General features: G+C 38.9%; 2 protein-coding genes and 1 long non-coding RNA gene across 5 annotated transcripts in view; 1 reads left to right on the forward strand and 2 right to left on the reverse strand.

The window, feature by feature from the left end:
- The window catches only part of ARG2 (arginase 2), a 47,331-nt gene extending 35,116 nt beyond the window's left edge, over positions 1–12,215 (forward strand). Inside the window, exon 8 of the mRNA XM_064571208.1 lies at positions 12,079–12,215. Coding sequence (XP_064427278.1) covers positions 12,079–12,170 — 92 coding nt within the window. The 3' untranslated portion in view covers positions 12,171–12,215. The remainder of the gene's footprint in view (positions 1–12,078) is intronic.
- The window catches only part of VTI1B (vesicle transport through interaction with t-SNAREs 1B), a 25,020-nt gene continuing 627 nt past the window's right edge, over positions 1–24,393 (reverse strand). Inside the window, exons 1-6 of one of the 3 annotated variants that reach the window (XM_064571213.1) lie at positions 24,030–24,158; positions 7,211–7,269; positions 5,330–5,521; positions 2,999–3,172; positions 1,529–1,590; positions 1–321 (exon numbers count right to left, since the gene is read on the reverse strand). In XM_064571213.1, the coding sequence (XP_064427283.1) occupies positions 225–321; positions 1,529–1,590; positions 2,999–3,172; positions 5,330–5,521; positions 7,211–7,269; positions 24,030–24,108 (663 nt within the window). In that variant the 5' untranslated portion in view covers positions 24,109–24,158 and the 3' untranslated portion in view covers positions 1–224. Of the gene's footprint in view, positions 322–1,528; positions 1,591–2,998; positions 3,173–5,329; positions 5,522–7,210; positions 7,270–24,029; positions 24,159–24,393 lie in introns of those variants that run through there. The other 2 variants (XM_045901064.3, XM_064571214.1) reach the window with 2 other exon arrangements.
- Positions 11,068–24,022, reverse strand: LOC135361626 (uncharacterized). The gene is made up of 2 exons (XR_010405218.1): positions 23,114–24,022; positions 11,068–22,051 (listed from the first exon to the last, which is right to left on the reverse strand). It is a non-coding gene; the product is annotated as an uncharacterized LOC135361626 (long non-coding RNA).

Genomic DNA, 24,393 nt, shown 5'->3' on the forward strand with positions numbered 1-24,393 from the left:
TAAATTTAAAGAAGTCATAAATAGCATTTATTACGTTGGTATATCATACTGGTCTCATTGCTGTTCCTCCACAGTTACGCGGTTTTCTGTCTCCCCTCTCACCTCCCACAGTCTGGCATCCTCGAACCATTACCTCACAGCAGCACTATGCTTCTTTCCCATCTCTAACACCATTTGTTCAGAGGGTCAAAGTTCTGGTCCACAAACCCTTCCCTCTAGGAAGTTCAATGCTTGCGAAAGAATTTGTAGTAAACCAGGCCCCCTAGGATGGCCAGCTCCAGTAAGATGACGATGGAAAGCAGCAGCTTATTGGTTGTCACTCTACAAAGAGAAGCAAAGTAGGGAACAGTCAGAAGTCTGGATGACCTTATTTCTTTCCATTCTTAATACTTAGGGGTTTGACCCTGTGGCCAAGGCTGAATACTGTGAGGCAGATTGAATTTTTTTTTTTTCTAAATCACATAGCCACTCAAGCAGTTCTTTAGCTGGTAAGTGACAACTTGAAAGCTTTTTTCAATTGTAACTTAAGGATAACCCCACATTGGCTCTAGAGATTACTTAAATATGAACAATGAGATTTTTATTTAATATACATTTTTATAAACAGCTCCTCCTAGAAAAGTGGGGTTTTTTTTGTTTTTGTTTTTCCTTAAAGTAGGCTCCACACCCAACATGGAGCCCAAACTCACAAACCCCAAGATCAAGAGTTGCACGTTCTACCAACAGAGCCAGCCAGGTGCCCTGAAAAATATCATTTTCTGAAATCAGGTTGAATCATATTTCAAAAAAGAGAAATATAATACCACTAACTACTTTTCCTCCACCAACTCAAATGGATATCTTTATAAAGGCAGTATAAGAGCTTCAAAAATTTACTCTATGTTAACATAAAGAATCCAATCTCTGGTTCTCATGTTAACTCTAAATTGAAGGTTTCCTCTTGTTTGACAAGGCATTTATCATTGTTTAGGAAAATGGTTCGGTATAGTTTTGTTTTGTGCATACTACCCACTTCAGGGTTGTTTTTTTTTTAAAGTCAACTTTTTGCTAATAGGACAGAACTCCCTGACAATGGGTTGACTCCCATGAAGGACAAGCGGAGCCAAAAGCAAGTACTAAGCAGTAGCAGTAAAAAGTTTTTTTCTAACCAAGTTTACACAAATATATTTCAAGGAATATGAAGCTCTCTTATTCCCATGTGCTCTGAAAAATCTTAAGCTGGGATTCAAAGTGGACAAATTTCTTACTGCTCCAAGTCAGAGCAGCATATACTTCATTTGAGAGAGCACAGTGCAGGGGAGGAGCAGAGGGAGGGGGTGAAGCAGATTCCCTGCTCAGCAGGGAGCCTGATCCTGGGACCAGACGCTTAACCAACTGAGCCAGCCAGGCGCCCCAGAGCAGCATATACTTTTAACAAAGGATTTTGTCCCGGGATATTTAACTGGACAACTGCTTTATCAGGACTTTACAAGTCACTGTTTAATGTCTTAGTCACAAAATTTCTCTTAACTCTATTTTGAAAACTTACTTTCTGGACATTGAACGGAGAATCTTTCGACTTTTGCTCAAGTTTTCACTTGTGTTTACCAGCTGAGAAGAGAAAACAGCAATTAAATAAAATTAATAAAAGTACATACTGTAGAACTTGGAGGTTTCTAAACTGACAGTGGGCACTAAAGGGAGTGTGCTGAAAAACTCCCTCAAACCAAGTTGAATGATGGCCTGAGTATATGTAGAAGAAACTGGAAAGGACAAGATACTTTAGTACTGGATAAGTAGGCTTATCCTTCACCTTGGCTTCACCTTCACCTTCAACTAATCCTTCACCTTGGCTACTCAAAACAAAAAAAGGCCTTAAATGTACTTTGCCAGTAACCGTGAGGCAAATTCAGATTTGAATTTCATCAGGCAAACTCCAAGGGAGCCTCTTGAGGTTTTGTTTTTGTAGGCTGGTGGATTACCACTTTTGGGATCTGGTTGTTTTGTTTTGTTTTGTTTTTATCCCTCTTACAGACAAACGGAATTCTGAAAGGAATCCTTTTAAAAGCTTTTTTAAAAATTATGTCCTTTTGATTGCCTGTTAATATCTAGATAGCTGGGGGATATTTCAACAGATGCCACCTGCCATCTGTTCCCATACCCCAGTGGCCATAAGTAAGTTGATCCCTCAGCTCATTTCTTGGCTTTTAAATTCAACCAATCTACCTGATGTGTTCAAAAGTCAAAAACCACACAGTCTGTAAGCAAGTTGCCTTCTCTACAGTTTACCTTGAATTCCATGTTTGTGAATTTAAATCATTTAAATCATTCTGATTTAAGAATGGAGAATTGCAGCTCTTAGGATATGAGAAAATCTTCTCCAGTCCCCACACGGAGGAAGTCATCCAAGTCTTGCCGACAGTATCTGTTCTTCAATTTGTATTTGCCTCATAATGTTAAGAATATAACATTCTATTGGCAAACTGTACTATTTTTAAAATTTCTATGCAGGTGTATGGAAAGGGAGAAATGAGGTGTTTTCAGAGGACTTGATATAGTTATCTGGCCTAAGTCATTTCCCATTTTCTTCCACAATTATCTAGCTTACCTTGGGTAACAACAGAGTTATATAGTTCAGGACTGAACCTCTAAATTGTCAGTAGTACTATTTTATGACCTGTGGAAAATAGCCTTGGATCTAAAGGACAAAAAAACTAGGAATGTTTAAGTAGTTGGTAACCTAGAAATTGAAGGATAGAGTGGCTACAATCTTGGATTTGACAATCTTCCACAAATGCAGAAACTGGTTTCTTCACTTTTTTTTTTTTTTTTTTTTTTGCCTCCAATGACCTCTAAATCCAAAGGGTAAAATTACTTTCAAGAGAAATCCCTCAGCCAAGGAAAGTGTAAGCATCTAAGAGGTCCTAACCCTGAATTCTGAACTGCCGTAGCTTCTGGCAGTGGCAAGGCATCAGGATATAAGGGGCCCACCTCCTTTCCCCTATCCACTCAGACTTACCCTACTCTTAGTACGCTCCAACTGGTCACGTTGTTCCCCGAGCTCTTCTATGATTTCTGAGCCAATCTGGTCAGTCTCTGTGGCAATCCGATGAGAACGCTCAATACTCTGGGTGGCCCGGTTCAGACTGTCCGTGCCTTGCAGAAGCAACACCCTTTGAGACTGTAGCTGGTTCTGATGGGAACCGGACAGCAAGGAAATGTTAGCCATCTTCCATTATAAATTCATTTGCCAGCACATGACTTGTGACCCTTCCGATGTAAGAAGGGATATTGCATGTACAGTAATTTTCATTACTTTTAAGACTTTAAAAGATACTAATCAACCATAAGAGTATTAGAATCCAAGACAAGATCACATACCTCTCATGTCACTGCTTGTTATACTTATGTGAGGCAAGAAAAGAATTAAAAACATTAGAGCATTTCCCCCGTGTTGGTGATGAATTTGAACTGATTTCATGTGCTTTCTGGACTAACAACTTCTGAGAGGCAGTGGCCCCGATTTGGGGTGCAGGAGCTACCTGAATATACGTACAGCCTGTAACTGTTGACAGGACAACAAACCAACTAAACTCCACAGCCTAGAAATAGATTAATTCACTGAAGATTTCCACCTGACTGGTACTGAGGACTGAGGGACCATGAATAAGCTATTCATTTGCAGCACATACAGAAATCACTTAGAAGTTTGAAACACTATCACATTTTGTGTAAGACACTTATGTGGTTAGTCTTGGAAACCCAAAAAAGAATTTCAACCCAGGTCAAACAAAACAAAACCCTGAAGTTGCCACACTGGTGACTGCTCTCAGGGGCCAAGTAAGCTGCCCTAATTTCCCAAGTGCCCTAATTTTCTAAATCCCTGCCAAAGTTTTACTTCACCTATAATCCCAAGCACAGAAGACATGATAACAGAAGTAGCCTTTGTCAACCGGAATTAACCACTGACAAATGGGTACAGCTAAGTTCTTCGCTATTCAAAGCACTTACACACACACACTCAGAAAGGGTTGGTTCACAAGGCCTATTACTAAACAGGTGACCACTAGCACTAGATACCACCATCAAGAAACCAAAATATTGACTTTCCAGATAAGTAACAAGTCTTTTCATATATGGCATACAGACCAGTGGATGATGGAACCGCTGAATGACACTGAAATAAACCCGTTACTTTAGCTTAAAAGAATAAGGCTTTTTTAAAATAAAAGATGGAGATTTTTAACTGATTAGACTGAAGAGCAGGAAAAGACAGTAAGATCATATAAATCAACCCCAGGTTTGGAACAATAATACCACTGAAGGTGGTATGTTATGTCTAAATTGTCCTTATAATTTCTGAATCTAGTAATTTTATTGTTTGGCTTTATCTCCCCTTTTTGTTGTTGATTTTTGGTAACAAACGCCCAAAGTCACTTTATACCTCTCATCTTACTTTAACAAGCTCCACCTGACTGCCTTTTCCCAGTCTCTCTTCACAACTGAATTTTGACATCAGCAATGTCAGGCCAGTATCATCTGAATGTCTTTTGAACCATAATCAGGATGCATCACGGAACAGGATTGTTTTAACACTGCACTATTAGCCTTTCTACATACGTGCAGTCTATACTTGTGGGCCCCATCCATTTCTCTCCCACGCTGCCTGCGGGCCACTTGCCAGGCCATTTCTACTTTGTACAGTGGGGTATAATCTCAAATGCAATACATTTAATCTTTGTGAACTTGTCCAGCTTCTCTAGACAGTTTGAGAATATAGATTTTCAATTGTCAGTCTAATTTTATAAATCAGAATACTGGAGTCTAGAAAGGTAGTCTGGCTGGCTTTCCATTACAACTGAGTAAGCCGTTTTAAAAAAAAAAAACAAAAACAACTGAGTAAGCCGTGAGCTCCCTCCTGAAAGCATCCTGCCTTCTCTACTATGTCTCTGCTGTTGGACCATCTTGATATAAATGTAAAAAAAAGCTTGGGTTAATTTGTAACAATATTCTGGATAAATTAAAAACCTAACTGAATTTTTTGAGCATAAGTGAAAAACTGGATCAATGCGTCAGAATACAAAGTCCGGATATAGTAAAGAATAGGTAACACTTGTACTCCTCCACTAAGTACCAAGCACTGTTTTATAAAAGATAAAAAGAAATCTAAGTAAGCATGGTTTGGAAAGATCTGCATTAAATACCCAAGAGGAGAAGGGGAGCTGGATACAGGAAACAGGTGGAAAGAACAAGAGTCTACTACTACGCACTGATAACATAAACTGTACCCTACAACATGGCTAATTTTTGTGCCACAGGCCCTTCAGGGGAAAAAACAGCTGAAGCTTACCATATGCTCATTCTCTACAGCATATGAGCCATACTTCATGTCTCCTCGGCCCCCAGGTGTGGCTGTCAAAGGTGTGCTTCTCACTTCCCGATGGAGTTTGGCAAGGTCCTTCCGGTAGGTCCGAAGCTTAGACATCATAGGGTTACGGAAAGATAGAGGTGCATAACGTAGTTCCTCTTCCATCTCTGCCAGCTAGGAGGGCAGAAAGTAGTGAGTAGATGGGCTGCGTTTTTTTCTCTCTCATCTGGGCATATGCCTAGTTTGGACTAATCAAACCGCAGACAACTGCAAGTAAGTACTCAAGCATATGTTCCACGAAGGCAGGGATCACATGTGACATGTTGACCTCCTTTCTCTGAGTGCCTGGCACAGCGCCCAGCATGCAGAGAACAGCCATTCAAAAAGTATGTGATGAGTGAGTGAAAAAACTAACAAGCACCTTATTTCCTATTAAACATTTTTATATACATTATCCTATTTAATCCTCATTTAATCTTTCCTGTCCTCAATAAGGTAGGAGATACTACTTCTATTTCATATACAAGAATTGAAGAAATCTGCTCAAGATTCCACAAATCTTCAAATTCCCTTTTCAGTATAACAAATTTTTCGTTTGTTATGGTTCAAGTGCTATCATGAAGCACTTTGAAGTCTACTATACTAAAAATGATAGGGGTCTGGCAGCAAGGTTCTTCCTTCCTCTTCTTTCTGAAAATCAGTCATCTGTCTCCATGTCCTAGATAACCAGAGTCCAAACCAGATTTCCATTTTATTGGGTAAGTAAAATGTAATACCCAGACATGTTCACAAGAGGCCATGAATTATTTTCATCCCCCTGGGATGGCCAGAGTTGGATTGGTTAATTTTGCTAATGTCTTTGTAGAGGTCTTTTAAAACAGAAGGGAATGTGGCTACAACCACTTATGAGGTACATTTTTTATGATTTAGTAAGTTTAAAAGAAGAATAACTGATTTTAATGGCCAGCTTTTTATTTTTGAGAGAGAGAGAGAGAGAGAATGCGGGGGAAGGGCAGAGGGCGAGAAAGAATCCCAAGCAGGCTCCATGCCCAGCACGAGCCAACTGGGACTCAATCCCATGACCCTGAGATCATGACCTGAGCCGAAATCGAGTTGGGGACACCCAACTGACTAAGCCACCCAGGCACCCCGACGGCCAGCTTTTTAAATGAAATTTTATGTATTTTATTTATTTTTTAAAGATTTTATTTATTTGACACAGAGAGAGAGAGCACAAGTGGGGGAAGGGGCAGAGGGAGAAGCAGACTCCCCGCTGATCAGGGAGCCTGGCACAGGGCTCATTACAGGACCCTGAGATTACGACCTGAGCCAAAGGTTGACACTTAACTGCTTGAGCAACCCAGGTGCCCAAATTTTATTTTATTTTTTTTTAAAGATTTATTTATTCATTTTAGAGAGCATGCATGGCGGGGGGGGGCAGAGGGAGAAAATCTGCAAACAGACTTCCCCCTGAATGCAAGCCTGATGCAGCCCAATCCCATGACCCAGGAGATCATGAACCCAGCTAACACCAAGACTTGGATCTTAACCAACTGAGCCACCCAGGTGCCCCTAAATGAAATTTTAAAAGACCACCCAGGTAAAGGTTTGAGAATGCCCTTACTACTCATATCAGGAATGTATTATATCAAAGACTCATTTTAAGAGAGTATCCAAGCTTTACCCATTTGTGTTTGTCAAACTCCCTCATCACTCACCCCATCAATTGGCTTATTTAGTAAGAAATAATCAAAATCAAGATCAACAGACAGGAACAGTTAATCTGTGATCAGGTAATAAGCATTACTTCTGGAAAAGACTAACTCCAGGTAGAAGAAGTAAGGATTTGCTCCCTGTTCTCACCGTTTCATTTGCTTCCTGTTGCTTTTCATCAAAATCTCTGATCAGCTTCTTCTTCTCTTCTGGAAAAGACAGACAAGTTTCAAGTGCTCAGTCCTGTTTTCATATATTTGTAGAGGTCATTCCCTCTGCTTAGAATAAACTGCCCAACCTTCCCCTGATGGAGCTAGTAGTACTTAATCAATTATCTCTAAAAAGTACTTTTTAAAGTTTTTTACTTTTTTTTTGAGAGAGAGCTAGCACGCATACATGCCAGCTGGTGGGGGTGGGGAGGAGGACGGAGAGAGAGAGAGAATCTTAAGCTGGCTCCACACCCAGCACAAGCACAACATGGGGTGGGGCTGGATCTCTCAATCCTGAGATCATGCCCCGAGCTAAAATCAAGGAGTCGAATGCTTAACCGACTGAGCCACCCAGACACCCCTAAAAAGCATTTAGAAATGTACTGGAACTTGTTATCACAATGATGGGGGAGGGGAGAGGGTGGATATTATGAATGGTATGTAGTGCCCAGGGAACAAAAATACCCATGCTTGGGACACTCCTGCATGACAATTATCTGGCCCCAAAGGTCTAAGAAACACTACAGGTCTAAGTTAATCACTGTCAATTGATTTTCCCCTAGAGGGATCAGGCATGCCTTCATCAACAACAATGTTTAGCAATACTGATTCTTTTAAATCCCTGTCCCACTTTCACCTCCACTGTAAAACAGTTCTCTATATTAACCCTTATCCACTGCTTTTCTGCAAAACAAATTCAAAACTCACCTACTCTGCTTGCTGGGGAGAGTGCATGGCATGGTACATATTTCTTGGCCATACCCACTGGTGGTAATACGTAAAACGATGCAAATACCACTGACTCACAGTGAGAAAGTCATTCCCCTTTCAATTCTGTTTCAGTCCTTTGCATCTTGTCATTTTGTCTTTATATGCTTAACGAACTAGTAATGTCTTTAATACCTAAAAATAACTAATTTCTTTAAACAAAAATAGAATAGGCTGCAGCTGCCAAGCAGTAACATTTAACTAAAACAGCAATGTTTTGCCTTCACTGTATTTTTCTGATCATTTAGATAGGTTTGAAAGACTTTCCACTGAACAGATACACATACATACATACATACATATATGTATCATTCTATCCAAAAACAGTACACATTCAAGTGCACATGGAATATTCTCCAGGACAGATATTAGGCCACATATTAGGCCACAAAACAAATCTCAGTAAATTTTAAAAAACTGAAATTTTATCATGCATCTTTTCCGGCACAATGGTACGAAGCTAGAAATCAATCACAGAAAAAATTTGGAAAGAACACATATATGGAGGCTAAATAACATGCTACTAAACAATGAATGGGTCAACCAAGAAATCAAACAGTACATCAAAAAATACATGAAGACACAAGTGTTGGCGAGAATGTAGAGAAAAAGGAACCCTCAAGCACTGTTGGTGGGAATGCAAACTGGTGCAGCCACTGTGGAAAACAGTATGGAGGTTCCTCAAAAAGTTAAAAATAGAACTACCCTACGACCCAGTAAATCAACTACTATTTGCCCAAAGAAAATAGAAACGCTGATTCGAAAAGATATATGCATCCCTATGTTTACTGCAGCATTATTTACACTAGCCAAGAAACATGGAAGCAATCCAAGTGTCCATCCCAGATGAATGGATAAGATAAATCTCTCTCTCTCTCTCTCTCTCTCTCTCACACACACACACACACACAGGCATATTACTCAGCCATAAAAAAATAATTAAATCTTGCCATTTGCAACAACGTGAACGGATCTAGAGGGTTTATTAAGTGAAATAAGTCAGTTGGAGAAAGACTAATACCACCATATGATTTCACTCATATGTGGAATTTAAGAAACCAAAACAAACAGACAAAAAACAGATGCTTAAATATAAAGAACAAACTGTTCATGTCCAGAGGGGACGAAGAAGGGGTGGATGGGGAAAACAGGCGAAGGGTTAAGATTAGATTACACTTATCATCATGAGCACTGAGTAATGTATAGAATTGCTGAATCACTATATTGTACACCTGAAGCTAATATAACACTGTATGTTGACTATACTGGAATTTAAAAAAAAATGCATGGAGACCAATGAAACACAATGGTCCAAAATTGTTGGGATGCAGCAAAAACTGTTCTAAGAGGGAAGTTTATAGCAATACAGGCCTACCTCAAGAAATTAGAAAACTCTCAGAGAAATAACCTAATGTTACACCTAAAGGAAACAGGGAAAGAACCAAGTCCAAAGCCAGTACAAGGAAGGAAATAATAAAGATTAGCACAGAAATCAATAGAGGTAAGAACAAACCGAAACAAAACCCCCAAAACGATAGAGTGCCTTACACCTAAAGGAGCTAGGAAAAGAACAAGAAATAAAACCTAAAACCATCAGAAGGAAGGAAATAATAAAGATTAGAGCAGAAATAAATGATATAGAAACAAAAACCAATAGAACAGATCAATGAAACCAGGAGCTGGTTCTTTGGAAAAAAAAAAAAAATTCAGTAAAACTGATAAACCTCTACCCAGACTTAACAAGAAAAAAAGAGAAAGGACTCAAAATCACAAATGAGAGAGGAGAAATAACAACCAACACCACAGGTATACAATTATGAGAATATTATGAAAAACTATATGCCAAAAAACTGGAAAGCCTAGAAGAAATGGATAAATTCCTAGAAACATATAAATTACCCAAATAAATAAATAAAATCTTTTTAAAAAGGGGGGGCACCTGGGTGGCTCAGTCGTTCAGCGTCTGCCTTCTACTCAGGTCATGATCCCAGGGTCCTAGGATCGAGCCCCACATCGGGCTCCCTGCTCAGTGGGAAGCCTGCTTCTCCCTCTTCCACTCCCCCTGCTTGTGTTCCTGCTCTCACTATCTGTCAAATAAATAAAATCTTTAAAAAAAAAAAAAAACAACAGAAACACACAAATTACCAAAACTGAAAAAGGAAGAAATAAAAAATTTGAACAGACTGATTACCAGCAAAGAAACTGAATCAGTAATCAACAGAATCCCAACAAACAAAAGTCCAGGACCAGACGGCTTCACAGGCAAATTCTAGCTAACATTTACAGAATAGATAATACCTATTCTTCTCAAACTATTCCAAAAAAATAGAAAAGGAAGGAAAACTTCTAAATCCATTCTAATCCAGCACTACCCTGATATCAAAATCAGATAAGGACACAACAACAACAACAAAAAACTACAGGCCAATATTCCTGATGAACATAGATGTAAAAATTTTCAACAAAATACTAGCAAACCAAATCCAACAATACATTAATGAGTCATTCGCCACAATCAAGTGGAATTTATTCCAGGGATTCAAGGATGGTTCAATATTTGCAAATGAATCAACGTGATGTATCACATCAATAAGAGGAAGGATAAAAAGCCATATGATCACCTTAGTAGATGCAGAAAAAGCATCTGACAAAGTACAACATCTGTTTATGATAAAAACTCTCAACAAAGAAAACAATTAAGTAACAGTAAAAATGGTACAAGGAAGTACTGGTATGATATCACCTGGTAAACATCTGTGTAAGAGGGAACCACCGGTGAGCAAAGGGGGTTAGATTTGGGACCTTTCCTTGGGATAAGCTTGGATAATAATTCTTCTTTTCTTTGGGACCTGACCTCCTTCTTTAGCTATAAAACAGGAGGCAGGTCATGCCTTCATATGTAACAAGCAAAAATTAGCCCTACTTATGAACAGTTTGATTTCTAAAAATGTATGCGTCCAAATGAATACTCTCCCTGAAAATCTACATATAATCAATCTATTTATTACCAAAAAGTTACCACTGCTTACATTGTTTTTTTGAGTTCATCTTTTGGTATTACTTTTACAATCTGGGAATACGGTCATTTTTTTTTTTTATTTTGGTAAAATTTATATAACATAAAATTTACCATTTTGACCATTTTTAAGTATACAGCTAAGTGTCAGTAAGTACATTCACATTGCTGTGCAACCATCAACACTACCCCATCTCCAGAACCTCACCCCCAAAACTGAAACTCCATACCCAAAGAACACTAATTCTCCGCTTCCTATTCCCCCAGACTCTGGTAACCACCATTTTACTCTCTCTGTATTTATGAATTTGATTAGTCTAGGTATCTCCTAGAAGAGGAATCATAAGATATTTGTCCTTTTGTGTCTGGCTTATTTCATTTAGCATAATGTCCTCAAGTTCATCCATGCTGTGTCATGTGTGCAGACATGGTCTTTTAAAGCTATATTATTTTTCATTCATTGTGACTCCTAAATACAAGCTAGCACTTCATCAACTGAAAAAAGAGCAATTTTATTCAATGCCAAAGAAAACAGCTGAGTTGGGCTTATGGAGGGATGGCACATGGGTATTCAATATGCTGTCCTCAGATTTTCTTGGCTAATTTTCTTTACCCTGGTTTTCATCTTAAGCATTCGAATGCAATCCCATATAAGATCTAATACCAAGGTAATGCTTTATATGGATTTACATTTTGTTAATCACAACAGCATCTATCATGTTTTTTAAGTGATCATGAGCCATTCTGGATGTGTACATTTTATATTCGCAACTGGAGATCAAGCTCCTCCAGAACAGGGAAATTTACTTTTTCTTTTATAAATCCCACAGCTTCTAGAACTCTAAACCTGGTAGTGTGTTCCTGAGATGTTACTACTGCCTGCAAGAGCAAATGACAATGCACCCTTTACTATACCTCCTTCATTGTCATGTGACATACCCTTAATACACACAAGACACTCCAAGTGAACTATTTCTCACTCCACACAGCTCACAAAACCGAGGTTTTGTTGTTGTTTTAAATAGGAGAAAGTTCAGCCATGGCAAATGGTTTGCATCCTGACATCCATGATGTAACTAAAGTAAGCACAGAAGCAGCTGTCACTATCCCTGAGTAGTGTTTTCAGCCACCAGCAGTGAAATAATATCTGCAATCAAGAATGGCTACTTCCACGGAAAGGTATCCTATTACTCCATAATAAGCTGTCGCTGAGTGTCACCGCTCCTCTGAATAGGCACATCTCCACACTCAAACACACTCACTTTTTTTTTAAATTAATTTTGTTATGTTAGTCACCATCCATTACATCATTAGTTTTTGATGTAGTGTTCCATGATTCATTGTTTTTGTATAACACCCAGTGCTCCATGCAATACATGCCCTCCTTAATACCCATCACCAGGCTAACCCATCGCCCCACCCCCCAAACACACTCACTTCTGATCCAAGAAATATTCTACATATAAGTGCATTCCTTCCTAGCTCTGATTTTTCTACAACTGTTAGTCATAAAGTTTTCTTTATTCTTCGTTAAAGACAGGAAAATCTGCATTTTTAAGAGGCTAACTCTAGAATGATTCAAAGAATGTGGTTACATAAATAAGTGTAGGGGGCAAAGAGCGGCTCACAGAATCTTGATCCTTTCACTAATTTCTCTCCATGATTCTGTTACTCGCAGTCTTTTTGAAATTGGGATACTCCACTCTCTACCCAATTTCATTAAGGCAGACCTTCTCTTAGGAGTGTTCTACAGCTTGTGTACTTTTAAAAGAAATATGCTCCCTTTGAAAACAATGTTAAGAATTTCACCACATTGAGATCCTTTATGGAATCCTAAGGTTAAGAAAAAAAAAAGCCTCTGAAATTCTCCCTTCTGATGATGAAGCCAGGGAGGAAGATATTTAAAGGTTCAAAAGAGGTTGAACTCTACCCAACCGAGAGGTATCAGTAGGTGCTTCTTTATACTTTAGTCTCAGAACTGTGAAACCGACAAATGTTAACGTGGAAATGGATCTCAGAGATCATCTAATCTAACCTCATTTTACAGTTGAGGAAACTAGAGCCTGGAGAAACTGCCTTTCCCAAGGTCATAGGAGGAGCAAATGTGTGGTGACACTAGTTCTAGAATGCAAATCTCCTGACTCCCAATCCAAGGCTTCTGTACATTATAGCATTGAGGAGCATTTTTCTGCTACCAGGGAATAGCCTTCGGCAACAGGTAAAACCCGTTCAGACCTTTTAATTTTTTAGAGAGTCAGAGTTAACACCACAGTTAACTACAAAATTGCAGGACCTTATACTGAGTAGAATGGGCACCAAAAACAAGAGTAAGCCATTTCAAACACTACCCCCCATCCCACATGCCTTCCCAAACTAGTCACATGGAAGTGACTCACTCTGAGACTGACCAACGGGTAAACTGGGTGGATGGTGGCATCATGAAAGAGTCAGCTCTGAAATGGCTAGAGAAAGCCTACCTTAATGTTTAACTAAGGTGGCAGCCTCTCTTCTTCATGGATGGTTTGATTTACCAACCCAAGAACGACTAACCTTGACCCATTAGAGTGGTGGAAATAACTTCAGTTTCACCAGGATCATATGGTTAATTTGCTTTTGGTGCCCCACTGTGGCATTTCTAGGACCTACATCCTCTATTTGTAGACCACAAGAGTTCACCTGATCTCATACTATGTAAGAAGGTAAAAAGCACAGGCACACCCTGGAAATACTGCAGGTTTGGTTCCAGACCACCACAGTGAGTGACACAATAAAGTAAGTCAAATGAATATTTTTGGTTTCTCCATGCATATAAAAGTTATGTTTACACTCTACTGTACTCTATTGTGTGATAGCATTATGTCTAAAAAAAATGTACAACCTTAATTTAAAAATATTTTACAGCTGAAAAATGCTAATTAACATCTGAAGTTTCAGTGAGTCATAATCTTTTCATTGGTAGAGGGTCTTGTCTTGATGTTGATGGCTGCTGACTGATCAGGGTGGTGGCTGCTGAAGGTTAGGGTGCTGTGGCAATTTCTTAAAATAAGACAACAATGAAATTTGCTGCACTGATGGACTCTTCCTTTCACAATTTCTCAGTAGCATGTGAAGCTGTTTGATAGCATTTCACCCACAGAATTTCTTTCAAAACTGGAGTCAATCTTCTCATGTCCTGCACTGCTTTATCAACTAAGTTTATGTAATATCCTAAATCCTTTGCTGTCATTTCAACAATCTTCCCAGCATCTTCACCAGAAGATTTCATCTCAAGAAACCACTTTCTTTGCTCATCCATAAGCAGCAGCTCCTCATCAGTTAAAATTTTATCACGAGACCGCAGCAATTCAGTCCCATCTTCAGGCTCCACTTCTAATTCCAGTTCTCTTGCTATTTCCATCATATTTGCAGTTACGTCCTTCACTGAAGTCTCAAACCCCTCAAAGTCATCCATGAGGGTTAAAATCAACTTCTTCAAAACTCCCATGAAAGTTGGTATTTTTACCTCTTCCTTTGAATCATGAATGTTCTTAATGGCATCAAGAATGGTGAATCTTTTCCAGAAGGTTTTCAATTTACTATGCTCAGATATGTCAAAGGAATCATTATCTATGGCAGCTACAGACTTAATGGAATGTATTTTTTTTTAAAAGATTTATTTATTTTGAGAGAGAGAGAGAGAGAGAGAGAGCGTGCGCGCGCATGGGGGAGGGGCAAAGGGAGAACAGAGATTTTTGAAAAATTTTATTTATTTTTATTTAAATTCAATTAATTGAATTTAAATTCAGCCTGGGTGGCTCAGTTGGTTAAGCATCTGTCAGTCAGCTCAGGTCATGATCCCAGGGTCCTGGGACTGAGTCCCGCATTGGGCTCCCTGCTCAGCAGGGAGCCTGCTTCTCCCTCTGCCTCTTCCCTCTGCTTGTGCTCTCTCTCTCTCTCAAATAAATAAAATCTTTAAATTCAATTAACATATAATGTATTACTGGTTTCAGAGGGAGAGGTCAGTGATGTATGTCTTATATAACACCCAGTGCTCATTACATCACATGCCCTCCTTAATGTCCATCATCCAGTTACCACATCCCCCCCATCCCTCTCCCCTCCAGCAACCCTCAGTTTGTTTCCTATGCTTTTAAGTGTCTGAGAAGAGAGAGAATTTTAAGCAGACTCTGCGCTGAGTGCAGAGACTGACGCAGGGCTCGATCCCACAACCCTGTGATCACAACCTGAGCCAAAACCAAGAGTCAGACACTTAACTGACTGTGCCATCCAGGCACCCCTGTACCTCTTAAATAATAAGACTTGAAAATCAAAGTTACTTCTTTTTTTTTTTTTTTAAGATTTTATTTATTTATTTGTGAGAGAGAGAATGAGAGAGAGCACATGAGAGGGAGGAGGGTCAGAGGGAGAAGCAGACTCCCTGCCGAGCAGGGAGCCCGATGCGGGACTGGATCCCGGGACTCCAGGATCATGACCTGAGCCGAAGGCAGTCGCTTAACCGACTGAGTCACCCAGGAGCCCTCAAAGTTACTTCTTGATCCATGGGGCTGCAGAATGGATGTTGTATTAGCAGGCATGAAAACAACATTAATCTCATCATACTTCTCCATCAGAGAGCTCCTGGGTGACCATGTACCCTATTAATGAGCAGTAATATTTTGAAGAGTCCATTTTTCTGAGCAGCAGGTCTCAACAGTGGGTTTAAAATATTCAGTAAACCATGCTGTAGACAGATGTGCTGTCACCTAGGCTTTGCTGTCCCATTTATAGAGCACAGGCAGAATAGATTTAGCATAATTCTTAAAGGCCCTAGTATTTCTGGAATGGTCCATGAGCATTGGCTTCAACTTAAAGTCATGATCTACATTAGCCCTTAACAAGGCAGTCAGCCTGTCCTTTGAGGCTTTGAAGCCAGGCATTGACTTCTCCTCTCTAGCTATGAAAATCCTAGATGGCTATTTTGTCTACACTGAAAATCTGTTGTTTAGTGCAGCCACCTTCACTAATTATCTTAGCTAGATCTTCTGGATAACTTGCTGTAGCTTTTACATCAGCACTAGCGGACTTCACCATGCACTTTGATGTTATGGAGATGGCTTCTTTCCTTAAACCACATGAACCAACCCTGCTAGTTTCAGACTTTTCTTCTGCAGCTTCTTCACCTGTCTCAGCCTTCACAGAACTGAAGAGTTAGGGCCTTGCTCTGGATTAGGCTTTGGCTTAAGATAAGGTTGTGGCTAGTCTGATCTATTCAGATCACTAAAACTTTCTCCATATCAGCAATAAAGCTGTTTTGCTTGCTTATCATTTGTGTGTTCACAGGAGCAGCACTTTTAATTTCCTTCAAAGCCCTTCCCTGCATTCCCAACTTGGTTAACTCTCTGGTCAAGAGGCCTAAGTTTTTGGCCTATCTCAGCTTTCAATATGGCTTCCTCACTAAGCTTGATCATTTTGAGCTTTTGATTTAAAGTGAGATATGTGCAACTCTTCCTTTCATTTGAACACTAAGAGGCCAATGTAGGGTTATTAATTGGTCTAATTTGTTTGAAGTATCATGAGAATGTGAGAGACATGAAGTGACCAAGGGCTGTTGGAATAATGGTGCTAATAAATTTGCTCAACACAGGGTTGATACAAAGCTTCAATTTGTAAAAAATGCAATATTTGAGAGGCACAATGAAGTGAAGTGCAATAAAACAAGATATGCCTGTATTAGACCCCTGTTTCCTTATCTGTAAGAAATATAACAGTACTGACCTTGCAGGGTTGTCTGAAAGGGTTAAAAGATAACACACATAATAAGCACTTAGTAAATGCCAGGCATATTAAAAGTTTCATAAATAGTAACTATCTTTATTTTTTAAAGTAAATCCTTAGATGGGAAAGAACTACGAGCAAAAACAAAATTCACCGAAGAATATGAAGAGTGTTAGAAAAATTAATTCTTCAGTCAATGAGTAATTGGTGTTTACCAACCAGCTGCATATGATTACCCATGGTGATTATTTTTGCTGGTTCCCAAAATAATGGGGTCCCGTAGACACATACTAAAATTTGAGTGAATTAAAATGGAAAGCTTTCAATAATTTTACAACACTCATTAACACATTTGGAGCTTCCTTCACAGTTGCTATAAAACCCAAAACTTGAACATGATGATAGGCATTTATTGTATTATCTGGATAATAATTTACAGCATTCTGAGGTATCTGGAGAGACCTCTTCAGATGCTGCAAAATTAAAACTAGAAATTATGAAAAAAAAAAAACCTAGAAATTACGGCTGTGCTTATTATAATATTAAATGGATTAATAATCACATATGCTAACAGATTGTTACTGCCATACAAACTTCCTAAAAAAGGGACACATTCTGTCTGTTATCCTACCCTTTGTTTTAATAGGTGTAGATACCCATTTTAAAAGTGATGAAGGGGTGCCTCGGTGGTGCAGTCGGTTAGGCAACTGACTCTTAGTTTCAGCTCAGGTCGTGATCCTCAGGGTTCTGGGACTGAGCCATGCCCTGGGCTCTGCGTTCAGCGTGGGGTCTGCTCAAGATTCTCTCTATCCTTCCCCCTGCACGCAAACTCTCTCTAAAATAAACAAATAAATCTTTTTTAAAAATTTAAAAAGTGATAAAAATGTGGAAAACATGGTAGAATAAAAATAAAATTACACTCAGTTTCAACACCCAGTCATATATTATTAATAGTTTCTCCCTAATAATTCAGGGTATTTATACAAGCATTCAACAAATATTTATGGAACACCTAGTCTATATGAGGCACTATTATTCCAGGTGCTTAGGATACATCATAAACAAGACAGACAAAAGATAGAGCTTGTGATAGATAAGGGAACACTTCCAAACTTTTATGAGGTCAGCATTATGGCAATACCAAAACAAGACAAGGACACCAAAAAAACTAAAGGCCAATATCCCTGATGAACACAGATGCAAAAATCCTCAACAAAATTATTATCAAACCAAATTCAATAATACATTAAAGGATCATACATCATGATCAAGTGGGATTTACTCCAGGGATGCATGGATGGTTCAGTATACACAAATCAACACGATATACCACATTAACAAAATGAAGGATAAAAATCATATGATCAGCTCAACAGATGGAGAAAAAACATCTATTTGCTTTTTGAATTTGACAAAATTCAACATCCACTTATACAAAATCTCAACAAACTGGATACAGAAGGAACACACATCAACAAAATAAAGGCCATATCTGACAATCCCACAGCTAACTGGTGAGTATAAAGTTCAAAGGTTTCCCTCTATGATCCAGAACAAGACAAGGATGCCCACTCTCACCATTTTTATTCAACATAGTATTGAAGTCCTAGCCAGAGCAATTAGCAAGAAAAAGAAATGAAAGGCATCCAAATTGGAAAGGAAGAAGTAAATTCCATCACTATTTGTAGATGGCATATCATACATAGAAAACCTTAAAGATGCCACCAAAAAAACTGTTAGACTTAATAAACAAATTCAGTAAAGCTGCAGATCAATATACATACATTGATTGCATTTTTTTTTTTAATGATTTATTTATTTGACAGAGAGAGACACAGCGAGAGAGGGAACACAAGCAGGGGGAGTAGGAGAGGGAGAAGCAGGCTTTCCACTGAGCAGGGAGCATGATGCAGGGCTCAATCCCAGGACCCTGAGATCATGACCTGAGCCGAAGGCAGACATTTAATGACTGAGTCACCCAGGCGCCCCCATTGATTGGATTTCTATACACTAACAATAAACTATCAGAAGGAGAAATTAAGAAAACAATGCCATTTACAACTGCAACAAAAAGAATAAAACACTAGGGAGCTTGGGTGGCTCAGCTGATTAAGGGTCTGGCTTTGGCTCAGGTCATGATCCTGGAGGCCTGGGATCAGCCCCGCATCACATCGGGCTCCCTGCTTAGTGGGGAGTCTGCCTCTCCCTCTCCCTCTCCCCCTGTTTTGTTCTCTCTCTCGCTCACTCTCTCTCTCAAATAAATAAATAAATAAAATCTTAAAAAGAAAAAGAATAAAACACTAAATTTAACCAAGGAACTTAAAGACATGTACTCTGAAAACGACAAGACACTGATGAAAGAAACTGAAGACACAAATCAGCGTCAAGATATTCCATGCTAATGGATCGGAAAAATTAGTACTGTTAAAAGGTCCATACTACCCAAAACGATCTACAGACTGCAATACCTATCAAAATCCCAACAGCATTTCTCACAGAAATAGAACAATCAATCCAAAAATTTGTATGGAACCACAAAAGACCCCAATTGGAACAAAGCTGGAAGTATCATGCTTCCTGATATTACAAAGCCACAGTAATCAGAACAGTATGGTACTGGCATAAAAACAGATGCAAAAATCAATGGAACAGAATACAGAGCCCAGAAATAAACATACACACACGGTCAATTAACTTACAGTAAAGGAGTCAAGAATATACAATGGGCAACTATATTAGGAAAACTCAGTCTTTCCCCCTCCTGTGTCTTTCTCTCCTCTATAGAGAAAAATCCAGTCCTTCCTCCTGTGTGTGTGTGTTTCTTGTGTTTCTCCTTTACTACTCATACAGAACACGTCACTTCTGGTCACCAAATGTATGAAAGTTTTTCTCCACACCAAACAATTCTCTGCAACACCAACTGGGTGTCCATAGTTCAACTCAATTCAGACACTATCTACATGAAGACAGCATCAGATTCCACAGGTTAAAGGCTCAGTCACAAGACTGCCCCCCACCCCAAACACACACTTTAAATGTCAGTCACAAGTAGTAGGTCCCCAGGTTACCCACAATGTCTGTCCAATTTGGCTACAAATTGACAGTTCTTAGGACCCTTTCCTCAGGTTCAATTAACTTGTAAGATATGCTCACAGAATTCAGGGAAATGCTTACTTAACATTTACCAATTTATTAAGGGTTATGATAAAGAATACAGATGAACAACCAGATAAAGAGATACACAGGGTGAGGTCTGGGAGGGTCCTGAGTGCAGGAGCTTCTGTTCCTGTGGAGTTGGGGTGCATCACCCTCCGGGTATGGATATGTTCATCCACCTGGAAGCTCCCTGAACCCCATATACTACTGGGATTTTATGAAGGCTTCCTCTCAAAGGCATGATCAATTAGTAGCTCCATTTTCACCTCCTCTTCCCTCCCTGGAGGACAAGGGGTAGGGCTGAAAATCCAAGCTTCTCATCACGGGTTGTTCTGGTGACCAGTCCCCATCTAGGAGGCCATCCAGAGTCATCTCATTAGAACAAAAGATGCTCCTAGTGTTCTTATCATTTAGGAAATTACAAGGATCTTAGGACCTCTGTGCAGGAACCAGGGACAGAGACCAATATATCTATATATATTTGTTACCTCACAGGAAAATACAATCTCTTCAATAAACGGTTTTGACAAAACTTTACAGAAAAATGCAAAAGATTAGAAACGGATCACTATCTTACACCATATACAAAAATTAACTCAAAATGGACCTAAGACTTGACTGTAAGACCTGAAACCATAAAACTCCTAGAAGAAAACACAAGAGTTCCTCGACATCAGTCTTGGTGATGATTTTTTTTAGATTTGACAACCAAAAGGTAACAAAAGCAAAAATAAACAAGTGGGACTACATCAAACTAAAAAGCTTCTGCACAGCAGAGGAAACCAACAACAAAATAAAAAGGCAATTTACCAAATGGGAGAAAAGATTTGCAAATCATATATCTGATAATGGATTAACATCCAAAATATATAAATAATTCATACAACTCAAGAGAAAAAAACCCCAAACAATCTGACTAAAAAATGGGTGGAAGATCTGTATAAACATTTTTTCCAAAGAAGTCATACAGATGGCCAACAGTACAAAAAAAGGTACTCAACATCACAATCATCAGAGAAATGCAAATCAAATCACAATGAGATACCACCTCACACCTGTTAGAGGATGGCTATTATCAAAAGACAAGAAATAACAAGTGCTAACAAGGATGTGGAGAAAACATAGAGCTTGGTTTTTGCTCAGTTGCTTTCAAACTTGACATGAATCAGAAATCCCCTGGATGGATGTTAAAACAGTTAATAATTCAGTAAACCTTGGATGGGACCCAATAATTTGCGTTTCTAGAGTTCCAGTTCCTAGTGTTTCAGGGATCACACTTTGAAAACCACTGTTCTAGTGAAAGGTAGACAAATAATATACTATAAACATCAGAAATACGTAAAGTGTCTAGTATGTTAGAAGATAAGTGCTCTAGGAAAAGAGCAAAAGTAGAGCAACATAATAGCTGCATACAAAGCTGGTATTGTTTTATTTAAATAAAATATCCAATTTCTCAAACAAGAGTAACAATGGCAAATGGCTCTTGTCAGGCAGTATTCTAAGGGCTTTACATATATTAATTTAATCCTCACAAAACCCCTATGAAATAAATACTATGATTTACCCTCATTTTGCAGAGAGAAACTAGTTAGGCTGAAGTAAGTTGTCCAAGGTCACATAGCTACTAAGAGATGGATCCAGGATTTGAACCCAGGCAGTCTGTTTCTAGAATCCTTGCTGTTAAATATTATAGTATATTGCCTCTCAAATCACATAATATCTTCTTCATAAATGGTATTTTTAATGGCAAGAGAAGAAATACTTTGTCAGGCTAGACTGGATATACATTATGCTCTCTATTCTATAAGCACCCTGATGCTTTCAAATAAGCCTGTTTCTTTTATATTTCTTGTTTAAGTTTATCACCCACTCAAATGACCAAGTGAGAAAATGCAGACACCCTTGAATCTTTCTCTCTTACTCCCCATGTCCAATTAGCCTGGTTAATTTCTGCCTCAGAAATTGGATTTAGGACTCTCTACATTCCCATGTTACCCAGACAGTTGCCACAAAGGCTCCTAACATGGTCCACTGTATCCAGAGTCTTATGCCTCTCCTTCATCCTCTATTCAGCCACCAGCATTCTCCCTGTAAAATAAAATCTGACCGTATTAGTTGGCTGCTTAAAATTCTTATACTGATTCTTCATATCAAGCCCAAATGTCTTTTTTTTCATATAGGTACTTTGTTTATCCAGAACAATGATCACAACTATATACAGAAAGATACTTGGGTAATTATTTGCTTTTGACCTACCGTAAATAGTCAGCGAATATTTGATGAATGAAAGTTAAACAAATATTTGCTTTAAGTTTTCTCTTCTGCACTGAACATTTCATAGGAGCAAAGACTGTGTCTTTGACTACTGTATTTCTGCGCTTAGCTCAGGGAATGCTGCATAACAGGTGCTCAATAAATATTTGACAGAATAATAAAACTTTTTGTTGAGTACTTTTTATATGTCAAGTACTTTGTGAGAAGCCCAAATGTCTTAATGAGATATACAGGTCCCTTCACAATCTGGCTGTGTCTCACTTTGCTCATCTAGTATTATCCTCCCACACATACCCTAAGCTTCAGTCATGGTTGTGAGTATTCAACTTTTTATTCTGTTGTTCCTTCTTCCCATTTCCCCTCTGTCTGGCAAACTCCCACCGAACCCCTGATACTCAGTTCTCCTTTCTGCAAAACTTCCTTCCCCTAACACCCAAGAAAGCCTTTTCTTTATGGTCTCAAAACTATCTTAGGACCAATCACAAACTTTGTTGTAAATATGGTCCCATTTAAGGCAAGAACTCTTGAAACTCCTCAGGGCCCAGGACAGTGACTGATACATAATAATTCTTAAATATTTATTAAAAACTGATTGGTTCAATTACAGAGCATAAGCTAAATGCAAGAGCTGTGTTATGTACATTACTCAGAACCTAAGAATTCCGTGATGGAAATTAAAATTCTGGAAAGTGTACGAAGTAATCTCAGAATTAGAAAAAAAGGATTCAGAGATGAGGCACTGTATGTTTGCTCAGCTAAATTCAATTTATTCAACAAATATTTATTGAACAGCATGAACAAAGTAGTGAGCAGAGATTGAAAGCTGTTGAAATTCTTATTGTAACCTATGGCTATGTGTACACTGTATTTACTTACCCATTAAACAACGAAGTCTGTTTCCAGCAACTTGTATTAAGAGTATTTTGCGCTTGGGTAGATATTCATACCTCATTGCAGCAATGAGAAGGTCAGGTAGGTGATAAAAGTGAACATAACTCAGTTTTCTATTTTTCAAAATGGAATACCCTTTTGCAATATTTACTCTTCCAGAAATGAACACTGCAAAATTTAATTCAGCAACAAGCTGAAAAAATAGTCTATTTTTCAACCATGTAAATCAGATCCCATCACTCTCTTGCTCAATACCCTGTTAAGTGGGGCGCCTGGGTGGCTAGATGGTTAAGTGTCTGCCTTTGGCTCAGGTAGGTCATGATCCCAGGGTTCTGGGATTGAACCCCACATCGGACTCCCGGATCAGCAGGGAGTCCGCTTCTCCCTCTCCCTCTCTCCCTGCTCATGCTCTCTCTCTGTATCTCTCTGCATCAAATGAGTAAATTAAAAAAGATTTAATACCCTGTTAAGTGCATCCCATCACATTTAGAAAAAAGTGCGAATCTTTCACTAGGGTCTGTAAGTCCACATGTGATCTGGCCCTGCCTACCTCTTTGTAGCCTCATCTGCTACCATTGTCTCCTTTGCTCATTTCACATTGGCCTTCTTGCTCTTTCCAGAACCCACCAAGCTCATACCAGCTTAAGGACCTTTGCAATGCTATTCTGTCCTCCTCAGACTCACTTCTCCCAAATTTTCACATGGTTTACTATCTTAATTCATCCAAGTCTTTGCTCAAATGCCACCTTCTCAAAGAAGCCTTTCACAGCCACCCTATTTTAGAGTCCTCCCTTGCATTCCTTTGCCCTGCATTACTTTCCCCTTAATATTTATACATCATCATCAACCCACTAGAACAAGGATTTGTAAGTCTCCTCACTGCAATAATTTGCAATATTACCAGCATTTAGGTCAGTGCCTGGAACACAGCAGTCTCTCTCAATATGTTTAACATTCTCTGGCATTCTCATCAGAGTCATTCAACTCACATGACCAGGAAACTCGCGGAGCAAACACTCAAGCTCTGACCCTTAAGTAGAAACAACAAAACAAAGTCTTATCAGCCTTGACATCAAGATCTATTTGTTCTGAGTGGCAAAGAACCTGCAGGTCTTCCTAGAGATTTAATTGGAAAACTAACTCCTCCAGGCAAAGCTTGCAGCAACCTGAATTTTGAAATCAAGGGACAGAAAACAGTCTAAGCATAAAAAAATTCATAAGAGGACCACACGTGAACTCACAATCCCGATTTTAAAGACCACCCC

This window comes from Mirounga angustirostris, unplaced genomic scaffold (assembly GCF_029215605.1).
Source record: "Mirounga angustirostris isolate CCGP_5_RB_7025 unplaced genomic scaffold, mMirAng1.0.hap1 SCAF_9, whole genome shotgun sequence".
NCBI classification, from domain to species: domain Eukaryota; kingdom Metazoa; phylum Chordata; class Mammalia; order Carnivora; family Phocidae; genus Mirounga; species Mirounga angustirostris.